This window comes from Bombina bombina, chromosome 4, assembly GCF_027579735.1.
Source record: "Bombina bombina isolate aBomBom1 chromosome 4, aBomBom1.pri, whole genome shotgun sequence".
Classification (NCBI taxonomy): domain Eukaryota; kingdom Metazoa; phylum Chordata; class Amphibia; order Anura; family Bombinatoridae; genus Bombina; species Bombina bombina.
In genome coordinates, this window is record NC_069502.1 from 967,353,284 (window position 1) to 967,373,481 (window position 20,198).

The 20,198-nt window shown below is 38.6% G+C and overlaps 1 protein-coding gene across 2 annotated transcripts in view; it reads left to right on the forward strand.

Moving 5' to 3' along the window:
- Positions 1-20,198, forward strand: part of DTD1 (D-aminoacyl-tRNA deacylase 1) — a 551,014-nt gene that overhangs the window by 80,523 nt on the left and 450,293 nt on the right. For both annotated transcript variants that reach the window (XM_053712002.1, XM_053712001.1), the window contains exon 3: positions 7,713-7,948. In XM_053712002.1, the coding sequence (XP_053567977.1) occupies positions 7,713-7,948 (236 nt within the window). The remainder of the gene's footprint in view (positions 1-7,712; positions 7,949-20,198) is intronic.

The window sequence follows — 20,198 nt, forward strand, 5'->3', positions numbered from 1 at the left end:
CTTCCATTTTTAGTATGAGATTATACCAACCCGAGATAGGCACTCTACCTTGCCTAAATAAATTAATCCCAGCATAAATTCCTTCCCAGTTTTTGAAAAAAGATTTTAAGTTAACTGAGTTTGATACACAATTAATAGTACATTTTCAATTCCATCAAAAACATTGTATAATTTGTGGGGAAACATAGGCCCCTATTTATCAAGCCGTCAACCGCAAATACGCTGGAATTCCGAAGCGTATTTGTGGCTAGCCTGATTCCCCTTATTTATCAAACCCTATTGACCGGCAAAAGTAGAATTTTGTGACGTAACATACGATCCGCCGGTCAAAGTCCGACACAGATCGATGCTTACGTCATTGCAGATGTTCCGAATGCAAATTCGGCACTATCTGACTACTTTTGTAAGTGAACAAATTTCTACCAGGTACGCTCGGCACTATTCCGGCCCAGCGTACCTGGTTTTCAATCCGCCGCCCTGGAGGCGGCGGATGCCATAGGAATCAATGGGAGTCTGAAAGCAGCGAAAGCTTATGTTCGCTGCTGCCCGATATCCCATTGATTTCTATGGTAATGTTTACACCTAACATGTAGTCCGAGTCTAAACACCCCTAATCTGCCCCCCCCAAACTGCTGCAACCTACATTATACTTATTAACCCCTAATCTGCCGCCCGACACCGCCGCCACCTACATTATGTTATTAACCCCTAATCTGCCGTCCCCAACGTCGCCGCCACTATATTAAATTTATTAACCCCTAAACCTAAGTCTAACCCTAACACCCCCTAACTTAAATCTAATTTAAATAAATATAAATAAAATTATTATCATTAACTAAATTATTCCTATTTAAAACTAAATATTTACCTATAAAATAAACCCTAAAATAGCTACAATATAACTAATAGTTACATTGTATCTAGCTTAGGGTTTATTTTTATTTTACAGGCAAGTTTTTATTTATTTTAACTAGGTAGAATAGTTATTAAATAGTTATTAACTATTTAATAACTACCTAGCTAAAATAAATACAAAAGTACCTGTAAAATAAAACCTAACCTAAGTTACAATAACACCTAACCTAACCCTACAATTAAATACAATTAAATAAATTACATACAATTAACTAAATTATATACAATTATCTAAAGTACAAAAACAAACAAACACTAAATTACAGAAAATAATAAACAAATTACAGAAATTTAAACTAATTACACCTAATCTAATATCCCTTTCAAAATAAAAAAAGCCCCCCCAAAATAAAAAAAAACCCTAGCCTAAACTAATCTACCAATAGCCCTTAAAAGGGCCTTTTGCGGGGCATTGCCCCAACGTAATCAGCTCTTTTACCTGTAAAAAAAAATACAAACAACCCCCCAACAGTAAAACCCACCACCACACAACCAACCCCCCCCAAAAAATACTAACTAAAAAAACCTAAGCTCCCCATTGCCCTGAAAAGGGCATTTGGATGGGCATTGCCCTTAAAAGGGCAGTTAGCTCTTTTGCAGGCCCAAAGCCCTAACCTAAAAATAAAACCCACCCAATACACCCTTAAAAAAACCTAACACTAACTCCCTGAAGATCGACTTACCGGGAGAAGTCTTCATCCAAGCCGGGCAGAAGTCTTCATCCAGATGACATCTATCTTCATCCATCCGGCGCGGAGTGGGTCTATCTTCAAGACATCCAACGCGGAGCATCCTCTTCGGCCGACGACTACCCGACGAATGAAGGTTCCTTTAAGTGACGTCATCCAAGATGGCGTCCCTTAGATTCCGATTGGCTGATCGAATTCTATTGGCTCGCATTCTATTGGCTGTTCCAATCAGCCAATAGGATTGAAGTTCAATCCTATTGGCTGATTGCATCAGCCAATAGGATTTTTCTACCTTAATTCCGATTGGCTGATAGAAGTCGATCAGCCAATCGGAATCTAAGGTACGCCATCTTGGATGACGTCACTTAAAGGAACCTTCATTCGTCTTTAGTCGTCGGCCAAAGAGGATGCTCCGCGTTGGATGTCTTGAAGATGGACCCGCTCTGCGCCGGATGGATGAAGATAGAAGATGCCGTCTGGATGAAGATTTCTGCCGTCTGGAGGACTACTTCTGCCCGGCTTGGATGAAGACGTCTCCCGGTAAGTCGATCTTCAGGGAGTTAGTGTTAGGTTTTTTTAAGGGTGTATTGGGTGGGTTTTATTTTTAGGTTAGGGCTTTGGGCCTGCAAAAGAGCTAACTGCCCTTTTAAAGGCAATGCCCATCCAAATGCCCTTTTCAGGGCAATGGGGAGCTTAGGTTTTTTTAGTTAGTATTTTTTTTGGGGGGTTGGCTGTGTGGGTGGTGGGTTTTACTGTTGGGGGGTTGTTTGTATTATTTTTTTTACAGATAAAAGAGCTGATTTTTTAAGGGCTATTGGTAGTTTAGTTTAGGCTAGGGTTTTTTTTTATTTTGGGGGGGCTTTTTTATTTTGATAGGGCTATTAGATTAGGTGTAATTTCTGTTATTTGTGTATTTTCTGTAATTTAGTGTTTGTTTTTTTTGTACTTTAGATAATTGTATATAATGTAGTTAATTGTATTTAATTGTAGTGTAGTGTTAGGTGTTATTGTAACTTAGGTTAGGTTTTATTTTACAGGTCATTTTGTATTTATTTGTATTTATTTTAGCTAGGTAGTTATTAAATAGTTAATAACTTAGTAACTATTCTACCTAGTTAAAATAAATACAAACTTGCCTGTAAAATAAAAATAAACCCTAAGCTAGATACAATGTAACTATTAGTTATATTGTAGCTATCTTAGGGTTTATTTTATAGGTAAGTATTTAGTTTTAAATAGGAATAATTTAGTTAATGATAGTAATTTTATTTAGATTTATTTAAATTAGATTTAAGTTAGGGGGTGTTAGGGTTAGACTTAGGTTTAGGGGTTAATAAATTTAATATAGTGGCGGCGACGTTGGGGACGGCAGATTAGGGGTTAAGTGTTATGTAGGTGGCAGCGGTGCAGGGGGCGGCAGATTAGGTGTTAATAAGTATAATGTAGGTGGTGGTGGGCTCCAGGAGCGGCGGTTTAGGGGTTAATAACTTTATTTAGTTGCGGCGGGGTCCAGGAGCGGCGGTATAGGGGTAAAACAGTTTAGTATAGTGTGGGTGTTTAGTGACAGTATACCAATAAAGCTGGGAAAAAGCCGAAGAGCAGAGGGATCGATGACTGTTAGTTAACAACAGTCCGCTGCTCATCGCCCCGTACTTGGTGTGCGGCTTTTTGACAGCTATTTTTGTAACTTTGGAGAACGTATTCAGGTCCGCGGCAGCGATGTTAGGCGATCTTAGGCGAGCGTATTGGTGCCGGCGAATGCACGTAAGTTGACGGGTTGATAAATAGGCCCCATAGATTCAATTATACACAATCCCATTAGCTCTGTCGCATATCCCCCCACCTCAGCTCAGACCTACTGGGATGAGCGACCTTAGCAACAAGTGAGTGTATTCTGGAAAGATTGTCAGCACTTCTCTTGTTTTTTTCACTCCTAGGTGGCCCCAAAAAATATTGCTATGAGCAATTTTTAACACGTTTCATTGCAATCTCTGCCCCTTTCTTTTCAACACGATACAGTAATTCATTATACACCTCAAAATTAGGATAAATACGGGGCTTGTCTGGATTAACCTGTGAACCATTCCGTAGCAAGATCTTATCCCTGGCCACTGCCAAAATTGATTCAGACCACTGTGCACTTTTAAAGTTATCTGGGTTGACCAAATCAATCAGTTTTATTATTTGTTCTGCACTACTTGTTAGCCCTTCCTCAGTTTTGTTCTGGGTTATCAGTAGTGCTTTTTATAGGCGTTAACTTCTTACTTATAATCACATCATTATCATCTGGTTCTCAACATATTAGAAAATGGAAATTTATGAATTAGCTGTTCAGTAGTAGATTTTATAGCAATGGCCCATAGGCTAAAAATATGAGGAACATCTCTTCCAATTATGACATTTTGAGCAAATTTATGTACCCTCGCAACTTGCCATTTTACAGTACCAGAATGATTTTAAAAAAAATGATCTCTGTTATTGGGTAATGTGTATCCCTCTGAATACAGGCAAGCTCTAGTTTATGTGCAACATCTGTTAGTATATTAGGAAATAATGCTTGGTCTAGGAGAGTAACTATATTTCCTAAATCTTGTAGAGCCTGAATCACTTTCCCTTCTATAGACACAGTACACCAAGGGTGGTCATTTAAACAATCACAGCGCAAACAGCACGAGAATTTAATAAATACAAATCTCTGTTATTACTCAAATTACATTTCATTGCTTCAAAAACATTAGGACAGTTCTTAGTTATATGCCCAGTCTCTTTGAGTTTAAATAATTTTATAGCAGACTTAGTCACTTTTGAATCTCTTTTAGGCTCATCCAGCCTTACAAACTGTTTGTCTCTCCAAGAAATATCTCTAGGACCCCTCTGCTCATAACCAGTCCCCCTCCTCCCTGGAACTGTTATACCAGATTTAGTAGGGCTCTGGGGCTTTAGGGTCCGGGGCCTCTCTTGGTAGGAGTAATGCAACAGGTCCCCTACTGCAACAAATCTGTCTGCAAGTACCACCAGTTGGTCAGTTGTTTGGTGTGCACCCTGAATGTTGCCATGTTTAGACAACTCCAGCATAGGACTCCACAACTTGTTCACCTTTTCAGACAGACTTAGTGGCACTCCAACTGCTTCTTTGAGACCCTCCTATAAAGCTAAATTGTGTTTTACTTGCTGTTCTGCATTGTCTCTTGGAATCTTTAGAACAGCCATGTAGCTTTCTAATGCTCTTGAGCCAGAATCCACCATAGAAAACAGCTTGGTGGGTAGTGCTTGATACTCTGCAGCACGTACAGCAAGGCAGAGGCCTGCGGTTCTCACTTTGTGCTGCTTCTCCATACAGATTTACTGGGACATTCAGCTCCTTCGTCAATCTTTCTGCAAAATGATTGGCTTAGTTCACACACTCTTCCATTGTCACATTCTGAACTGAAATAAAGGGCCAAACTTTTAGTGCACCCATACAAAGGTACTCTCTTTCGTACATGTTTAGGTCTATCATCTGGAAAACAACTTTTGCAGCACTCAGGGCTCCCAAGATGACCGCATCTGGAGACCAAACAAAAGTGAAGACAGTGTTATTGGTCAAAGATCCCCCATTCAGGAATGGTACAAGAAAACTTGACCATTTAGCTACACCCCAGTTTTCCCTCTTAGCGGTTTGCTCCAATGCCATCAGGTTTGCCTCTACATCTTCTGCAGGTAATTATTCACACCAAACACTCTGGGACCACGTGGTGCTCCTGCTGCACTCGTGGAAAGCATCTCAGACAGGCTCTGGGTTTATTGATGTATAGCATGAGTGGCACTTTGCTGCACCTTTCTCAGCAAACTATGCGCCTCCACATGTGTAGCTGGCAGCTGCTTAATCAGGGCATCTGTATTTTCTTTTTGTCTTAGTATCAGTTCTTGTAAAGCTGCAATTTCACTATATATATATATATATATATATATATATATATATATATATATATATATATATATATATATATATATATATATATATATATCTATATCATTAATCTCTTGCTGCACTGCTGAAGATTGGATCAGAGCTTTAACAACATCTTCCATTTTTTACAAAATTGTCTCTTTTCTGCTTTTCAGACTTATCAGTGTGCGCCCGATACTCCACCAAATGTGACAACGATACCCCTCTCCTTGGGTAATTTGTCCTGGGAACAGCTTAGGCACACAGTCTTCACAGCAGAGAAACACTTCAAACACAATGGATTTGGTGTAAAAGCCTTGGCCTATTTATTCACAGACAATTTGCAAGAATACCGTTTTAACAAAAACAAAATAAATCCTTGCACAATGGCGCTTACTAAACAGAATAAAGTTGTGTGGCTTTTCCACACAACAGCAAAATTTCAAACCTCACAGGCCTAGAACCCCAAGACAGCAGCACAACTCCATATCCCTGCTGTTGGAGTAGACAAAGATTGCCACTGTCATTTTGTTAGAAGAGCTTGCATTGGTTTATAGCAGGAGTGCTCATCAACGTTTTATGCGTGGAAAGCCAGTCACTAAAAGTGAGATTGACTGGTGGGGGCACATTGCATTATATTCACACTAATGGTAAATGTAACTCCCTAAAATAAAATTATAGTCACTTGTTTTAGTTAAAAATTACATAGAATATTGATTACTATTAATTAATTAATTAATTAATTAAATTAAACTGTATATATTACTGAAATGTATAAAATTTGGTACAAATTCACGTTAATCATCTAATGAGAAGCGTGGAACTGCTTTTCAAATACATTTCGGATGTCAGTTTTCTGCTCTGTGATGCTGAAGGCCACGCAAGAAAGTTGGAGGACCAGATGTGGCCATAGTTTGGGGCCTCTCTCTTTTTACAGTTTTTTTTAATCTTATTACCTTTTGCTGAGGCCACATAGGGAGGCATGCAGCAGGTTTAGTATTGTGAATTCTACACTTCCTGTTCTTATAAAACTCTCAATTTAATTTACAAGAAAATCAAGAAAAATACATAAAATATGTTGCAAATGTTTTTTTCACTAAGAACAATTAAACATTTTATATTTCGATCTCAAAGGGTTTAATGTCTTATTAAGGACAAGAGAACACAGTTGGTTATTTTTGGTGGAAATATGCTCTTTATTCATGATCTGAGAGAGGTGAAATACTAGTGAAGCAAATACATTTACCTTATATTTTTACATTCATTCAATGATACTCTAATATATGTTTAATTTTTTTTCTTTTTTAATTATCTTTCCATCATCTATTGCTTGCCTTAAAATGAATGTAAACTTTCATGAATCAGTGCCCGGTTTTTAAAAAATACTAATAAAAACAGGGGCACTTTCATGAAAGTTTACATTGCAGCGTTTTTTTTAAATACTTACCTTTTTCTGCAGCCAAGCTGGACCAGAAATTCCCCGCCCGCAGCCCCGCTGTACTTAACTCAGCAATGACGAATCCGGCTTCCTCCAATCATGGCGTGCACCCCAGAGCATCCATCTCGTGAGGCCACGCTGTGATTGGAGGAAGCCAGTTTTGTCATTGCTGTGCTAAGTACAGCATGAGAAGCGGCCTGGGGATCGCTGGTCTGGCTTGGGTGCAGGAAAAGGTAAGTATTTAAAAAAACTGCTGCAATGTAAAGTTTCATGAATGAAAGTGCCCCTGTTGTTAATAGTATTTTTAAAAACCGGCACTGATTCATGAAAGTTTACATTCACTTTAATTCTTTAGCACTCATAATTAACAGACATATAGACATTTAAAAAAATATATAATAAATGTCATGTCCCTGCATTAGTTTTATAAAGTAACTGTATCTCTGCATTTGTTATAACAAACAAAATATGCATTAGCTGTGTTTTTTATATTTTAAAAAACAAAATAAAACAACAAAACACTACAATTTGTTTAACTTGTTTAAAATGGTTTTCATGTTGCCATAACGCATATATATATATATATATATATATATATATATATATATATATAAAAGTTTTGGCTAACACCAATTTAGTAATATTTACCCATGTACTCGCACTTACCTTAGCACCATATTTTCTTGTGGCAAACTTACTGATGAATACAGCAAACATTTGTTTTTTTATTCATATTTTGCAGGGTCAGAAAAATTCTAAATCTTCGGGTATTTTCAGATGAGAATGGGAAGCAATGGTGTAAAAGTGTTATGGATAAGCAGTATGAAGTGCTGTGTGTCAGCCAATTCACTTTACAATGCATACTAAAGGGCAATAAGCCAGACTACCACATGGCTATGCCTTCAGAGCAAGCTGAACCTTTCTACAATGACTTCCTGCAACAAATGCGGCGAGCCTACAAACCTGAGCTCATTAAAGGTATGGTGCAATTTAAACCGCAAAGTAAATATAGATGTTTTTCATAAAAAAAAATAAAAAAATGTAATCAATCGATAGACTGTAACACTGCACACCTAATAGTCAAAGTGTAAATATAAACAATACTCTTGTTTGAATGTTGCTGGCAGAAAATACAGAGACATTTTCTTCCTAGAAATGTAGATGAACCTCAAGGGAAAGAGAGAAAAAGTATAATACTATTTGCAAAGCTTGTGTGTAGCAGAAATCCTCATACTAGTTAGGACTACAATAGGGGGATGTTGCTTCACTACTGGATGCTCTGATGTATGTTTCACCGTTAGGCTTTGTCAAGTATCAGTGTGCGTGTGTGTAAGATTAAATGATGGTAAATCCTAGAGGTTCTGAAACACTAGGATTTATCAGTGCTATAAAGGGGACTTTAGTCATGACGTATAAAAAACCTTATGTTGAAAGTACCTTTATTTACAGCAAGTTTATGCCGAGCTGAACACCTATAGCTGCCCATGACAAAACGCAATTTTTTAAATGAGCTGACGTTTACACCTCTTTGGCAATAGCCTTACAAGCTAGCATTATGCTGAATGGCTAGCACACACTATTGGTTAAAGGGACAGTCAGGTTAAATTAAATTTTCATGATTCAGATACAGCATGTAATTTTAAACAACTTTCCAATTTACTTCCATTAAAAAAAATGTGCACAGTCTGTTATATTTACACTTTTTGAGTCACCAGCTCCTACTGAGCATGTGCAAGAATAAGTGTGTATGCATTTGTGAATGGCTGATGGCTGTCACATGGTACGTGTATGCATTTGTGATTGGCTGATGGCTGTCACATGGTACAGGGGGAGTGGAAATAAACGTAACTTTGAAATTTGTTAGAAAAAAATCTACTACTCATTTGAAATTCAGAGTAAATGCTATTGGATTGTCTTGTTATCTTGCATTTGTTGATTATGCAAATCTACTGTTTTTACTGGTCCTTTAAGAGGTGTAAACTTCATCTCACTGAGAAAATAAGCATTTTGCCATGGGTGGCAGGAGGTGCTCAGCTCAGCACAAATGCAAGTTTTTTATACTTCATATCTGAAAGTCCCCTTTTATTTAAAGCCCTGGTAATGCCTAGCGCTTTAAAAAAATGCTAGGATTTAACATCACTTTTGTATGTGAAAGTGTGAATGTCTATGCGCAGGTATGTGTGTGTGATTCCAGTTTATATATATATATGACTTACATAAAGACAAACAATTTAGAGGACCAAAATCAGCATGGTTTTACTTCAGGGAGATCATGTCAGACTAATCTAATTGACTTCTTTGATTATGTAACAAAAGTATTAGACAAGGGAGGAGCAGTTGATGTAGCATATCTAGATTTCAGCAAAGCATTTGACACCGTCCCACACAATAAACTTATTCACAAACTATATCTCCTTGGTCTAGATTCAAAAATTGTGAACTGGGTGGAATGCTGGCTTAAGGACAGAAAACAAAGTGTCTTAGTAAATGGAGTTCATTCAGCAGAGGGGGCTGTTACTAGTGGTGTTCCTCAGGGGTCAGTTCTGGGGCCTGTTTTGTTTAACATATTTATCTGCGATATCAGCAAAGGGCTACAGGGGAAAGTATGTCTCTTTGCAGATGATACAAAAATTTGCAACAGAGTGGATGTTCCAGGGGGGGGGGGGGGTAGACAAAATTTGAAGTGATATACAACAATTGGAGGATTGGACAAATGACTGGGATCTAAAGTTTAACACAGCAAAGTGTAAAATAATGCATTTAGGGAAGAAAAATCCAAATGTTAATTACAGACTCAATGACACTTTACTGACTGTTACAGACGAGGAACAGGACTTGGGAATTATTATTTCAGATGATTTAAAACTTAGTAAACAATATAGTAATGCAGCGAGTAAGGCTAGCAGAATGCTTGGATGTATTGGTAGAGGTATTTGCAGCAGAAGTAGTAAGGTTCTTATGCCACTTTATAGATCATTAGTTAGGCCTCATCTTGAGCATTGTGTGCAGTTCTGGAGGCCTTATCTTCAGAAGGATATTAACAAACTTGAATCTGTGCAAAGGAGGGCTACCAAAATGGTACATGGTCTAAAAAATAAAACTTACCAGGATAGGCTCAATGACCTAAATATGTATAGCTTAGAGGAGAGAAGGGAAAGAGGTGATATGATAGCAACTTTCAAGTACATTAAAGGGTTTAGTAAAACTGAGGCTGTGGGTATTTTACATAAAATGGAAAATTCAAGAACAAGGGGTCATGAGCTCAAGCTAAAGGGTAGTAGATTCAGGAGTAATTTGAGGAAGCACTTCTTTACAGAAAGAGTGATTGATTTATGGAATAAACTTCCTCAAGAGGTAGTAGCAACAAACACTGTGGGGGACTTTAAAAATGCATGGGACAAGCATAGGGCTATCCTACGAACTAGATAAGTTTATACTGTTAGGTAATGTCGGGCAGACTTGCTGGGCCTATGGCTCTTATCTGCCGTCAATATCTATGTTTCTATGTTTCTATATATATATATATATATATATATATATATATATATATATATATAGTGAAACCTGCTTAAAGGGACAGTCAACACCAGTATTTTTGTTGTTTAAAAAGAAAGATAATCCCTTTATTACCCATTCCCCAGTTTTGCATAACGGACACTGTTATAGAAATACACTTTTTACCTCTGTGATTACCTTGTATCTAAGCCTCTGCAAACTGCCCGCTTGTTTCAGTTGTTTTGACAGACTTGCATTTTAGCCAATCAGTGCTCACTCCAGGGTAACTTCATGTGCATGAGCTCAATGTTATCTATATGAAACACATGAACTAATGCCCTCTAGTGGTGAAAATGCATTCAGATTAGAGGCAGTTTCCAAGGTCTAAGAAATTGGCATATGAATCTCCTAGGTTTAGCTTACAACTAAGAATACCAAGAGAATAAAGCAAAATTGGTGATAATAGTAAATTGGAAAGTTGTTTAAAATTACATTCCCTATTTAAATCATGAAAGTTTTTTTTGGACTTGACTGTCCCTTTAAGACGGAATGGCATCGGACAACAGAAATTTTCCGTCTTGGACAAGTTTCCACCTTATACAGTTAGTGACTAATGGAGCATCTTTTGACATGCGCAAAATCCAAAATGGCAGAATAATGTTACTGTATTGGTCATGAAGCCAGTCTGACCTGCACTGCCGCATGGGAGCGTGGGACTGGATTCCTTACCAATCAGGAAGTCAGGTGACAGGTAATGACCTACTGCCCGGCTTCCTGATTGGCTGGAAAGCCGTTTCCATGTTGTCTCGCGGCACTGCAGATCTCCCTCTGACCGTCAGTTCTGGTATTGGAGCATTTGCGCGCAAATGCTCAGGATCGGCATCATATCAGTGCATCCGTAATCAGAATCAATTTCTTGTTTTTATTGCATGCAAGTAACAAAGACAGTACAGTTTTTTATGCTTAATTATTACAGCAGTTTTTTTATTTATTTTTATCTAGATTAGCTTTTTTTTCTAACACAGAAAATGGGTGAGAAAACATAAATTGTATACAAACACAGTACAGTATTAAAAGATTATTTGTTGCATCAATTACTGTTCAGTAATACACAAACTTTAACTCTTCTAAATACAGTATGCAGTACAATGACATCTACAGGTGCAGTATCTATTGTGCACAATTCCCACAAATACAGGTAATTACACCTTATACAAACATTTTAAATAAAATACAGTAAAATACTGTAAAAATAGAGGTACTGTACTCTACATGTATGTGCTTTAATTTTTTAGTGTACACCTGTACAGTACAGTATCTGGATTTATTTTTACAGTACTGTACTACAGTACTTTTTTATTCTAACAGGAAATGGCTTTGAAGACATCAACTGTATTCTATACAAATACAGTACTGAACCTTATTAAAAGATAAATTGTTGCATCAACTTTGTTCACAATTACTGTAATACACAAACTTCAACTCTTCTAAATACAGTACAATTTCAGGTACAGTATCTATTGTGCGCAATGCCCACTAATAATCACATCTTATACAAACATTTTAAACTACAGTACTGTAAATAAAATATTGTAAATAAAAATGCAAGTACTGTCAATAAAATACTGAACTGTAAATAAAAATACAGGTACTGTACTCTACCTGTACGTACTTTTAATTTTTTAGTGTACACCTGTCCTGTATAGTATCTGTATTTATTTTTACAGTACTGTACTACAGTATTTTTTCATTCTAACAGAAAATGGCTGTGAAGACATCAACTGTATTCTATACAAATACAGTACTGAACATTATTAAAAGATTGTTGCATCAACTTTGTTCACAATTACTGTAATACACAACTCTTCTAAATACAGTATACAGTACAATTACAGCTACAGTATATATTGTGCATTTCCCACTAATAATCACATCTTATGCAAACATTTTAAAGTACAGTACTGTAAAGTGTGTATTATGTTTTTTTTAATCCAGTCCAGTACTGTACTTTAAAATGTTTGTAACTGCAGATGGAGTCGAAGTTTACATAGATTACTTTTTAATTAAGCCCAATACTGTACTTTGAAATGTTTGTACTGTGGGGCGGAGCTTCGCCGTGCTGGGACATGGGCGCAACTTAAAGTAGCTCCGTAGTAGTCAGTGCAATTCCTGTAGCATAAGGCACTAAAAAGTAAACTTATGGCATAACAACTTACTGTCATCATAGCCACATCAGACTCTCATCATCCGAAGGCTCCCTTTGCTCAAAAATTCCCGCACCGCTAGGACAAACAGGCCTACAGCCAAACGTAACAGCAATACTGTACTCACCAGGTATACGGCGCAGGCTGCCAATCCTGAGCCTTGAGGTAAGGATCAGGCTGACGAAAGTCTTTGCTACCTAAGTGGGGAACGATACACGGTGGCCCGGCCTTAAGCAGGCACAAACTGCACGACCGTCTCAGTTGCGGAGATAGCTGGCGCCATCTTGGAAATGCTAGCAACATAAAAGGGCTGTAACGTGCATTAACCAGAACTGCCTTGGGGAGCCTCTACTTCACCCCATTCCGATAGACATACCTCCCGTTCTCACAGGCAAGCCAGGGCAACAGCCGTAACCAACGCTACACTTATATATACAGCCCTCTTGTAGCAACGCAGGAGGCACAGGGGAGATAGAGACAATATTGCCTCATATTTGAAATAATAAAGTGCTTCTCACTTTTTTTTACACAATTAATCTGGGTCAGCGACGCTGCATGCAGCAAGAGAAAGATATATATATTCACTACCCAGCCTTCTTGGAGGCCACATTTTTCACTGCGGTTGGAAACGCTAGGGGCTGTAACGTGCATTAACCAGAACTGCCTTGGGGAGCCTCTGCTTCACCCCATTCCAATAGACATACCTCCCGTTCTCACAGGCAAGCCAGGGCAACAGCCGTAAACAGTAGGGATAACTCAATCAAAGGGACGACTCCATCTCTAGATAAAGCAGGCCATGCCACAATAAAGTAACAGCGGAGCCTCATTGAAGTTAGTGCTCAGGGATTTTACTCGAAACCTGCCGGAGTAGCTTTAATACCTCGGTTAGGACACCCTGGTTTTGCTATAATTCACTTGGTCACCTTTAGCACCCCACCCCCCTTGCATTAAATCTGGTCAACACAACGCTACGCTTATATCTACAGCCCTCTTGTAGCAACGCAGGAGGCACAGGGGAGATAGAGACAGTATTGCCTCATATTTGAAATAATAAAGTGCTTCTCACTTTTTTTTACACAATTAATCTGGGTCAGCGACGCTGCATGGAGCAAGAGAAAGATATATATTTACTACCCAGCCTTCTTGGAGGCCAAATTTTTCACTGCGGTTGATTTGGGCCTACCTAAATTTAGTCAGGGGGGAGCATATACCTCTGGGAAAGGTACTTCACCCTATTAAGTTCCTCTAACACCTGCTACAAAATAACAGATCCACTGGACTTTCCACTACAGTCTCCTTCTACTCACTAGCTGTGCCATGGCGACCAGAAAGGGAAACAAACCAGAAAAACATAACAAGCCGGCATCTCTGGCCCCTTCTGTCTCAACCTTTTTCCACACGCAAGACCATCTATCTTCAGACAAATCGCAGATAACAGAGAAAACACCCTCATATACCCCATCAGAAATGTCCAGAGACCACCAGGACTCCTTGATCTCCATTCAGTCACAAATAGCTAGTCTGCTATCAAAAACAGATATCGAATCCCTGAAGTCCTTCATCAAAGAAGAAATTAGAGATCTAAATAAGGATCTGAACGAGATGGGATCAAGAATAGATTACTTGGAAGATGGCTAAGACCATTTAAATAATATTGTAAGCTCCAACACTCAGCAGCTATCTATCCAGGACTCAATGATCCAGAGCTTACAGGAAAAAAATTGAGGATCTGGACAATAGAGGGAGGAGGAATAACTTCAGAATTAGAGGTATTCCTGAAGAGATCACCTCAGGAACCAACGCAAAATAATTATTTCAATATCTGGCTCCAAGGTCCCCAGTCATTCAAAACGAGGACATTGAAAGGGTTCATAGAGCCCTTAGGCCACCAGCTAAACCACCCGCTCCACCTCGAGATGTAATTTTAAAGCTTCTGAAGTACACTGTTAAGGAGGAGATGTGGCAGGCCTCCAGGACCAGAGAGAATATCACTTTTCAAGGTAATACTCTTCAAATTTTTCAGGACTTGTGCCCTCAAATGATTCAGAGACGGAGAGAAGTCCGTTTTATTACTAAGCCTTTGCAAGAGAATAACAGGTACCGGTGTGGCTTTCCTTTTAGTCTCATAGTCAACCATAACGGATCTCAAATCATATACAAATCATACAGTGACCTAGATACTCTGGCCGCAAAGCTTAACTTAACCTTTAAAATGTAAAACTACTAGTCCCCGATATGTTGTTTAGTGTCAGGTTAGATTGCTCTTCAGGGGTTTCATCGGTACCACACAAAACACTAAATCAATCAAATCCATTTTAGCAAATTTGGCAGTTCATGACACATGGAGACTCCACAACCCGGTAACAAAAGATTACACTTTTTTCCCATCCCCACCAGGTTTATTCGCGAATAGACTACCTTTTAATTGATGTCACCACCCTAGAGTTAGTACAAAATATGACTATCTCCCCCTTAACATGGTCAGACCATGCTATGGTTAGTTGTAACCTAAGGTGGCTCACTTCTCAGAGACATGACATGACATGGAAACTAGATGAAACATTATTAAAGGACCCAATCATATGCACTCAGATAGCTAAATCCATTGATGATTATTTCACGTATAACAACACCGCAGATGTCGAGCCACATTCCGTCTGGGAGGCAAACAAATGTGTGATTAGGGGGGGAGTTTATCACCTTAAAGGCCGCCAAAAACAAACAACGACTCCGATATTTAAAATCTCTACTGGAAGACTTAACTAAACTCCAGGATATACATAAACGGTTCCCAAACAACCATTCCCTTATGGAAAACATTCAACACAAAAGAAATCAACTATCATTATATTTGGGTACCGAAGCAAAGCTTTATTTCTTAAAAAAACATACTACAAAGGGGCTAACAAACAGGGAAACTCCTGGCAAGGCTTTTGAGGCGGAGAGCTAATAAAAAATGTATTATGTCAATTAAAGATGATTATGGCAGAACTTGGGCCTCCTCCAGGGAAATTGCAGACAAATTCAGCCTCTACTATGAAAAACTCTATAATTTAGAGCGGACCAAGGCACCGTCCAGCCAAATTGACATCTAATTATATTTCCCAGCTTCACCTCCCTTCTTTGTCCATGGAACAGAGAGAAGAGTTGGAATCTCCCTTTTAGCTGAAAGAAATTAGAGATTCAATAAAGTCCCTACCGTCAGGAAAAGCACCAGGCCCAGACGGATTTGGTAACGCTTATTACTCCAAGTTTGTTGATACCCTGTCGCCCCATCTTCTTTCTTATTTCCAAGATATTGATAACAATAAAAATGTCCCTCCTATTGCCCTACAGGCACACATAACATTAATTCCGAAGCCAAATAAACCCCCAGACTCCATACCTAATTATTGCCCCATATCGCTGTTAAACTCTGACGTCAAGATATATGCCAAGATACTGTCGAACAGACTCGACTCGATTCTGCCCCTCTTGGTCCACCAAGATCAAGTAGGCTTTGTGCCTAATAGAGAGGCCAAGGGTAATACTGTGCATAATCTCCATTTGCTCTGGCACACCAAGAATACAGGTATTCCGACCATATGGCTTTCTACCAACACGGAGAAAGCATTCAGTAGGGTTAGCTGGCCATTCCTAAAAGCAATGATGGGAGCATTCGGCTTGGTGCACACAATGTTGCACAGAATATTTGCGTTATACGACTCCCCAAGCGCCCGAATTTCTCTTAACGGCATCCTCTCACCCCCATTCCCAATCACCAATGGAACAAGACAGGGGTGTCCCCTGTCTCCATTACTATTCATTTGTTTACTAGAAACATTGGCAGCTAAAATAAGAGCCAACCCAGATATATATCGGGTATATTAATTAATCAAGAAGAATATAAACTGTCCCTATTCGCCAATGACATTTTATTCACGCTCACAAATCGATCCCTACCTTGCTAAATGAGTTCGACCTATTTGGTAGCCTCACAAATTTTATGATCAACCAGACTAAATAGGAGATACTCAGAGTCTCTTTGCCCCCACAACTAGAACAGCGAATTAAAAACAACTGCCCATTCAGATGGTGTAGGAGATCCCTAAAGTATCTTGGCATATTCTTGGCAGACACGGTATATGAATTGAACTACAACACATTAAAAATAGCCTTATCACAAGAGTTGGCCACATGGAGCGCTAGGAATCTAACATGGCTAGGCAGGATAAATGCCATCAAAATGAATGCCTTCCCCAGGCTCTTCTATATACTCCAGACTCTCCCCATCTCCCTCCCAATTAGATATACAGCCCATGTCCAAAAGCTTTTTAGTTCCTTCATCTGGAAGGGTAAACACCCAAGGATCAACAGATTGACCATGATGCGCTCGAAGAGCCAGGGAGGTTTGGGGGTGCCCAACATAGACTTGTATAGGACAGCCATATTTCTCCAGCGGATTCTGGACTAGAAAATTCACAGAGCCCAGAAACGCTGGGTCCATCTTTAAGACAATTTAAACCTTAACTCAAGCCTACCTACTCTCTGCTGGTTCCCCAACTTTGGCCAATTAATTAAAGACATAGCTAACCCAATTACTAAAGAAACAGTCCTACAATGGAAGGCAGCAAATAGACAAAACCCATATATCTCCTCAATTCCGCCCCCCTGACCTCATTAATCCACAATAGTGAATTCTCTTTATCTGAGGGGATTATTACCCATAGCTCTGAAGGGACAGCTAGGGAAGTAAGTATACATGATTTACTAAAAGATGAACGAGTCTGTTCTCAGACACAACTGCTAGAGAAAGGATTCGAGTGGGCACAGAATTGGTATACGTATAGGAGAATACATCACTATCTTACGACACATAAACACAATAATAACTTGATTAGACCTCTCACAAACTTAGAAAAATTGTTAATTTCCCCAGGCAACCTTCCACAGTCCATAGAGTTATGTAAAAGAGAGTTAGGAGTTATTATTCTCCCACAAACTGCTAACAACATATTTAATAAAACAAAATCATCGTCTTCCTCAGCATAAGGACTAGAACTGAACTATAAAATACTCCACAATTGGTATCTCACACCAAGACAAATCCACAAAATATATCCATCAACCAACAATAAATGCTGGAAATGCAGACATTTTGGGAGCGGGATGGGGCACATGTGGTGGTGGTGTTACAATGTTAATTGATTTTGGAGGAACATAGTAGAAGAAAATGGCCTTCCAAAACCCCCTCCCACTTGACCCCCTGAAAATGTTGCTCAATAAAAACATTAAACTCCCCACTAAAGCCCACAAAATTTTATTTAGAATGTTTACTAATAGCGCAAAATTCCTGATAGCCAAAAACTGGAAATCTGACTCATTCCCATCCCTAGATCTATGGTGACAGAAGGTCTCAGATATGATAGAGCTTGAAGAATACCGATCATACAAATGTGATACAAGGGACTCCTTTATTGCATCCCAAGCCATATGGGAACAGTACATAACACAATTACATTTGCATAACGTCATTCTACTGGTCCTTCCCTAGATAAGCCCTAGGGATCAAATTCCACCAACTTAGAGAGAATATTTAGATTTATTTAAGTCAGCACAGACGCTTTTCGCATGGCAACCCTTAGTACACTCTGCATATAATTCTCTCCACACAACATGATTCGAAACCCTTCTTTGAATAGTAGTGAACAAACCTTTGCTTTTTTCGTTTTCTTTTAATTTATTTGTTGACTGTTTACATGTTACAGTTCATACGATACGTGGAAACTGAGAGACTCCTGTCATTCGCATTTACTATGTTATGATTTAACTTTCATGCTTGTATTTTGTATCGCAAGATTTTGGAATGTGTTCTCTCAATAAAAAGAATTTGGAATAAAATGTTTGTACTGTACTGTTGCTGCAGAGGTTTTGCTTGAAGGCCCAGATACAGAATGATCTGGAACGGGCCAGTGTGCGCTAAACCAGCAAAATACAGTAGTTAGTCATCAGAAATAACGATCATAAACAAAACATTCAACAGTACTGTAAAATAATGTACAGTACTGTATTAAAAAAACAATACTGTAAGTATTTAAAGGGACACTGAACCCACATTTTTTCTTTCGTGATTCAGATAGAACATGCAATTTTAAGCAACTTTCTAATTGACTCCTATTATCAAATTTTCTTTGTTGTCTTGCTATCTTTATTTAAAAAAGTAGGCATCTAAGCTTTTTTTGGGTTCAGAACTCTGGACAGCATGTTTTTATTGGTGGATGAATTTATCCACCAATCAGCAAGGACAACCCAGGTTGTTCACCAAAAATGGGCCGGCATCTAAACTTACATTATTGCATTTCAAATAAAGATACAAAGAGAATAAAGAAAATTTGATAATAGGAGTAAATTAGAAAGTTGCTTAAAATTTCATGTTCTATCTGAATCACAAAAGAAAATTTAAGTATCCCTTTAAGCTTTACATACTCTTATTCAGTACAGTTACTGTCTACTGTATGTTTTTACTGTACATACCTTTTATTGGTTTACTTGTCCCCACAGGCCCAATAATATTGCCTGTTTTCTTGGGGCTTTGGTTATCCTTTTTTCAATCAAATGTCTAGTGGATGTTATTGGTTTTAGAAGCTCAGGGCAGTTATTAAATAATGCAAACTCTTACAACTTGGTAACTTTTGATTGATGGCTCACTGAGAATTTCTGTTGTTTCAGAACTTTCATCGCCATCCATGTTCTCATCACTGTCTTGTTGTTGATCTAAAAGTTCCACGGCACTTGTAAATGTGCTTTCCGTTGCGAGTTCTTTATCTATGTCAATGTAACAGTCTATTTCAATGTCAACAAGATCTCCTTGCTGAAATAATGAACGAATATCATTGGTTTCATCTACAGTCACCTGTATTATTTCTGGCAGCTCTTCACTATTGTTCGTGTTGGAATTAGAGAAACCAGCTTTTACAAAGCACTTGCAAATGGTATCTGCAGAAATTGCCTTGCATGCCATAGAAATCCAAATTACAGCATCAAGAACTGTTATGGACTTGGCAAGCTGGTGTACATTCTGTGTGGTAGAAATGTTCGCAACCAAGGATTGTAGCAGTAATTTTCTATAGTGTAGATAACACCCTGGTCCATTGGCTGTGTTATGCTTGTTGTGTTTTCCGGGAACCAGGCTAATTTTACATTGTTAAGTTTCAGATGCGGATGGCAGGTAGCGTTATCCAAAAACAGGATGACTTTATGACCTTCTCTCTTCATTTTTCGGTCAAAAATCCTGAGCCATTCAGACATTAGTTCTGGCTTTTTTATTTGCAGGCCAAATAACAGGCAGCTGTGTAGTGTCTAAGTTCTTGAAGCAACGTGGCTTTGCTGCCTTACCAATCACAAGAGGCTTCTCCAATCTCCCGTCAATGTTTCCACAGAGGATCACCGTCAATCTTTCCTTAGATAACTTTCCTCCCGCGTTTAACAGCTAGAGTTTTTAAGGTAACAACCTAAAGAATAGGCCAGTTTCATCGCCATTGTAGATATCT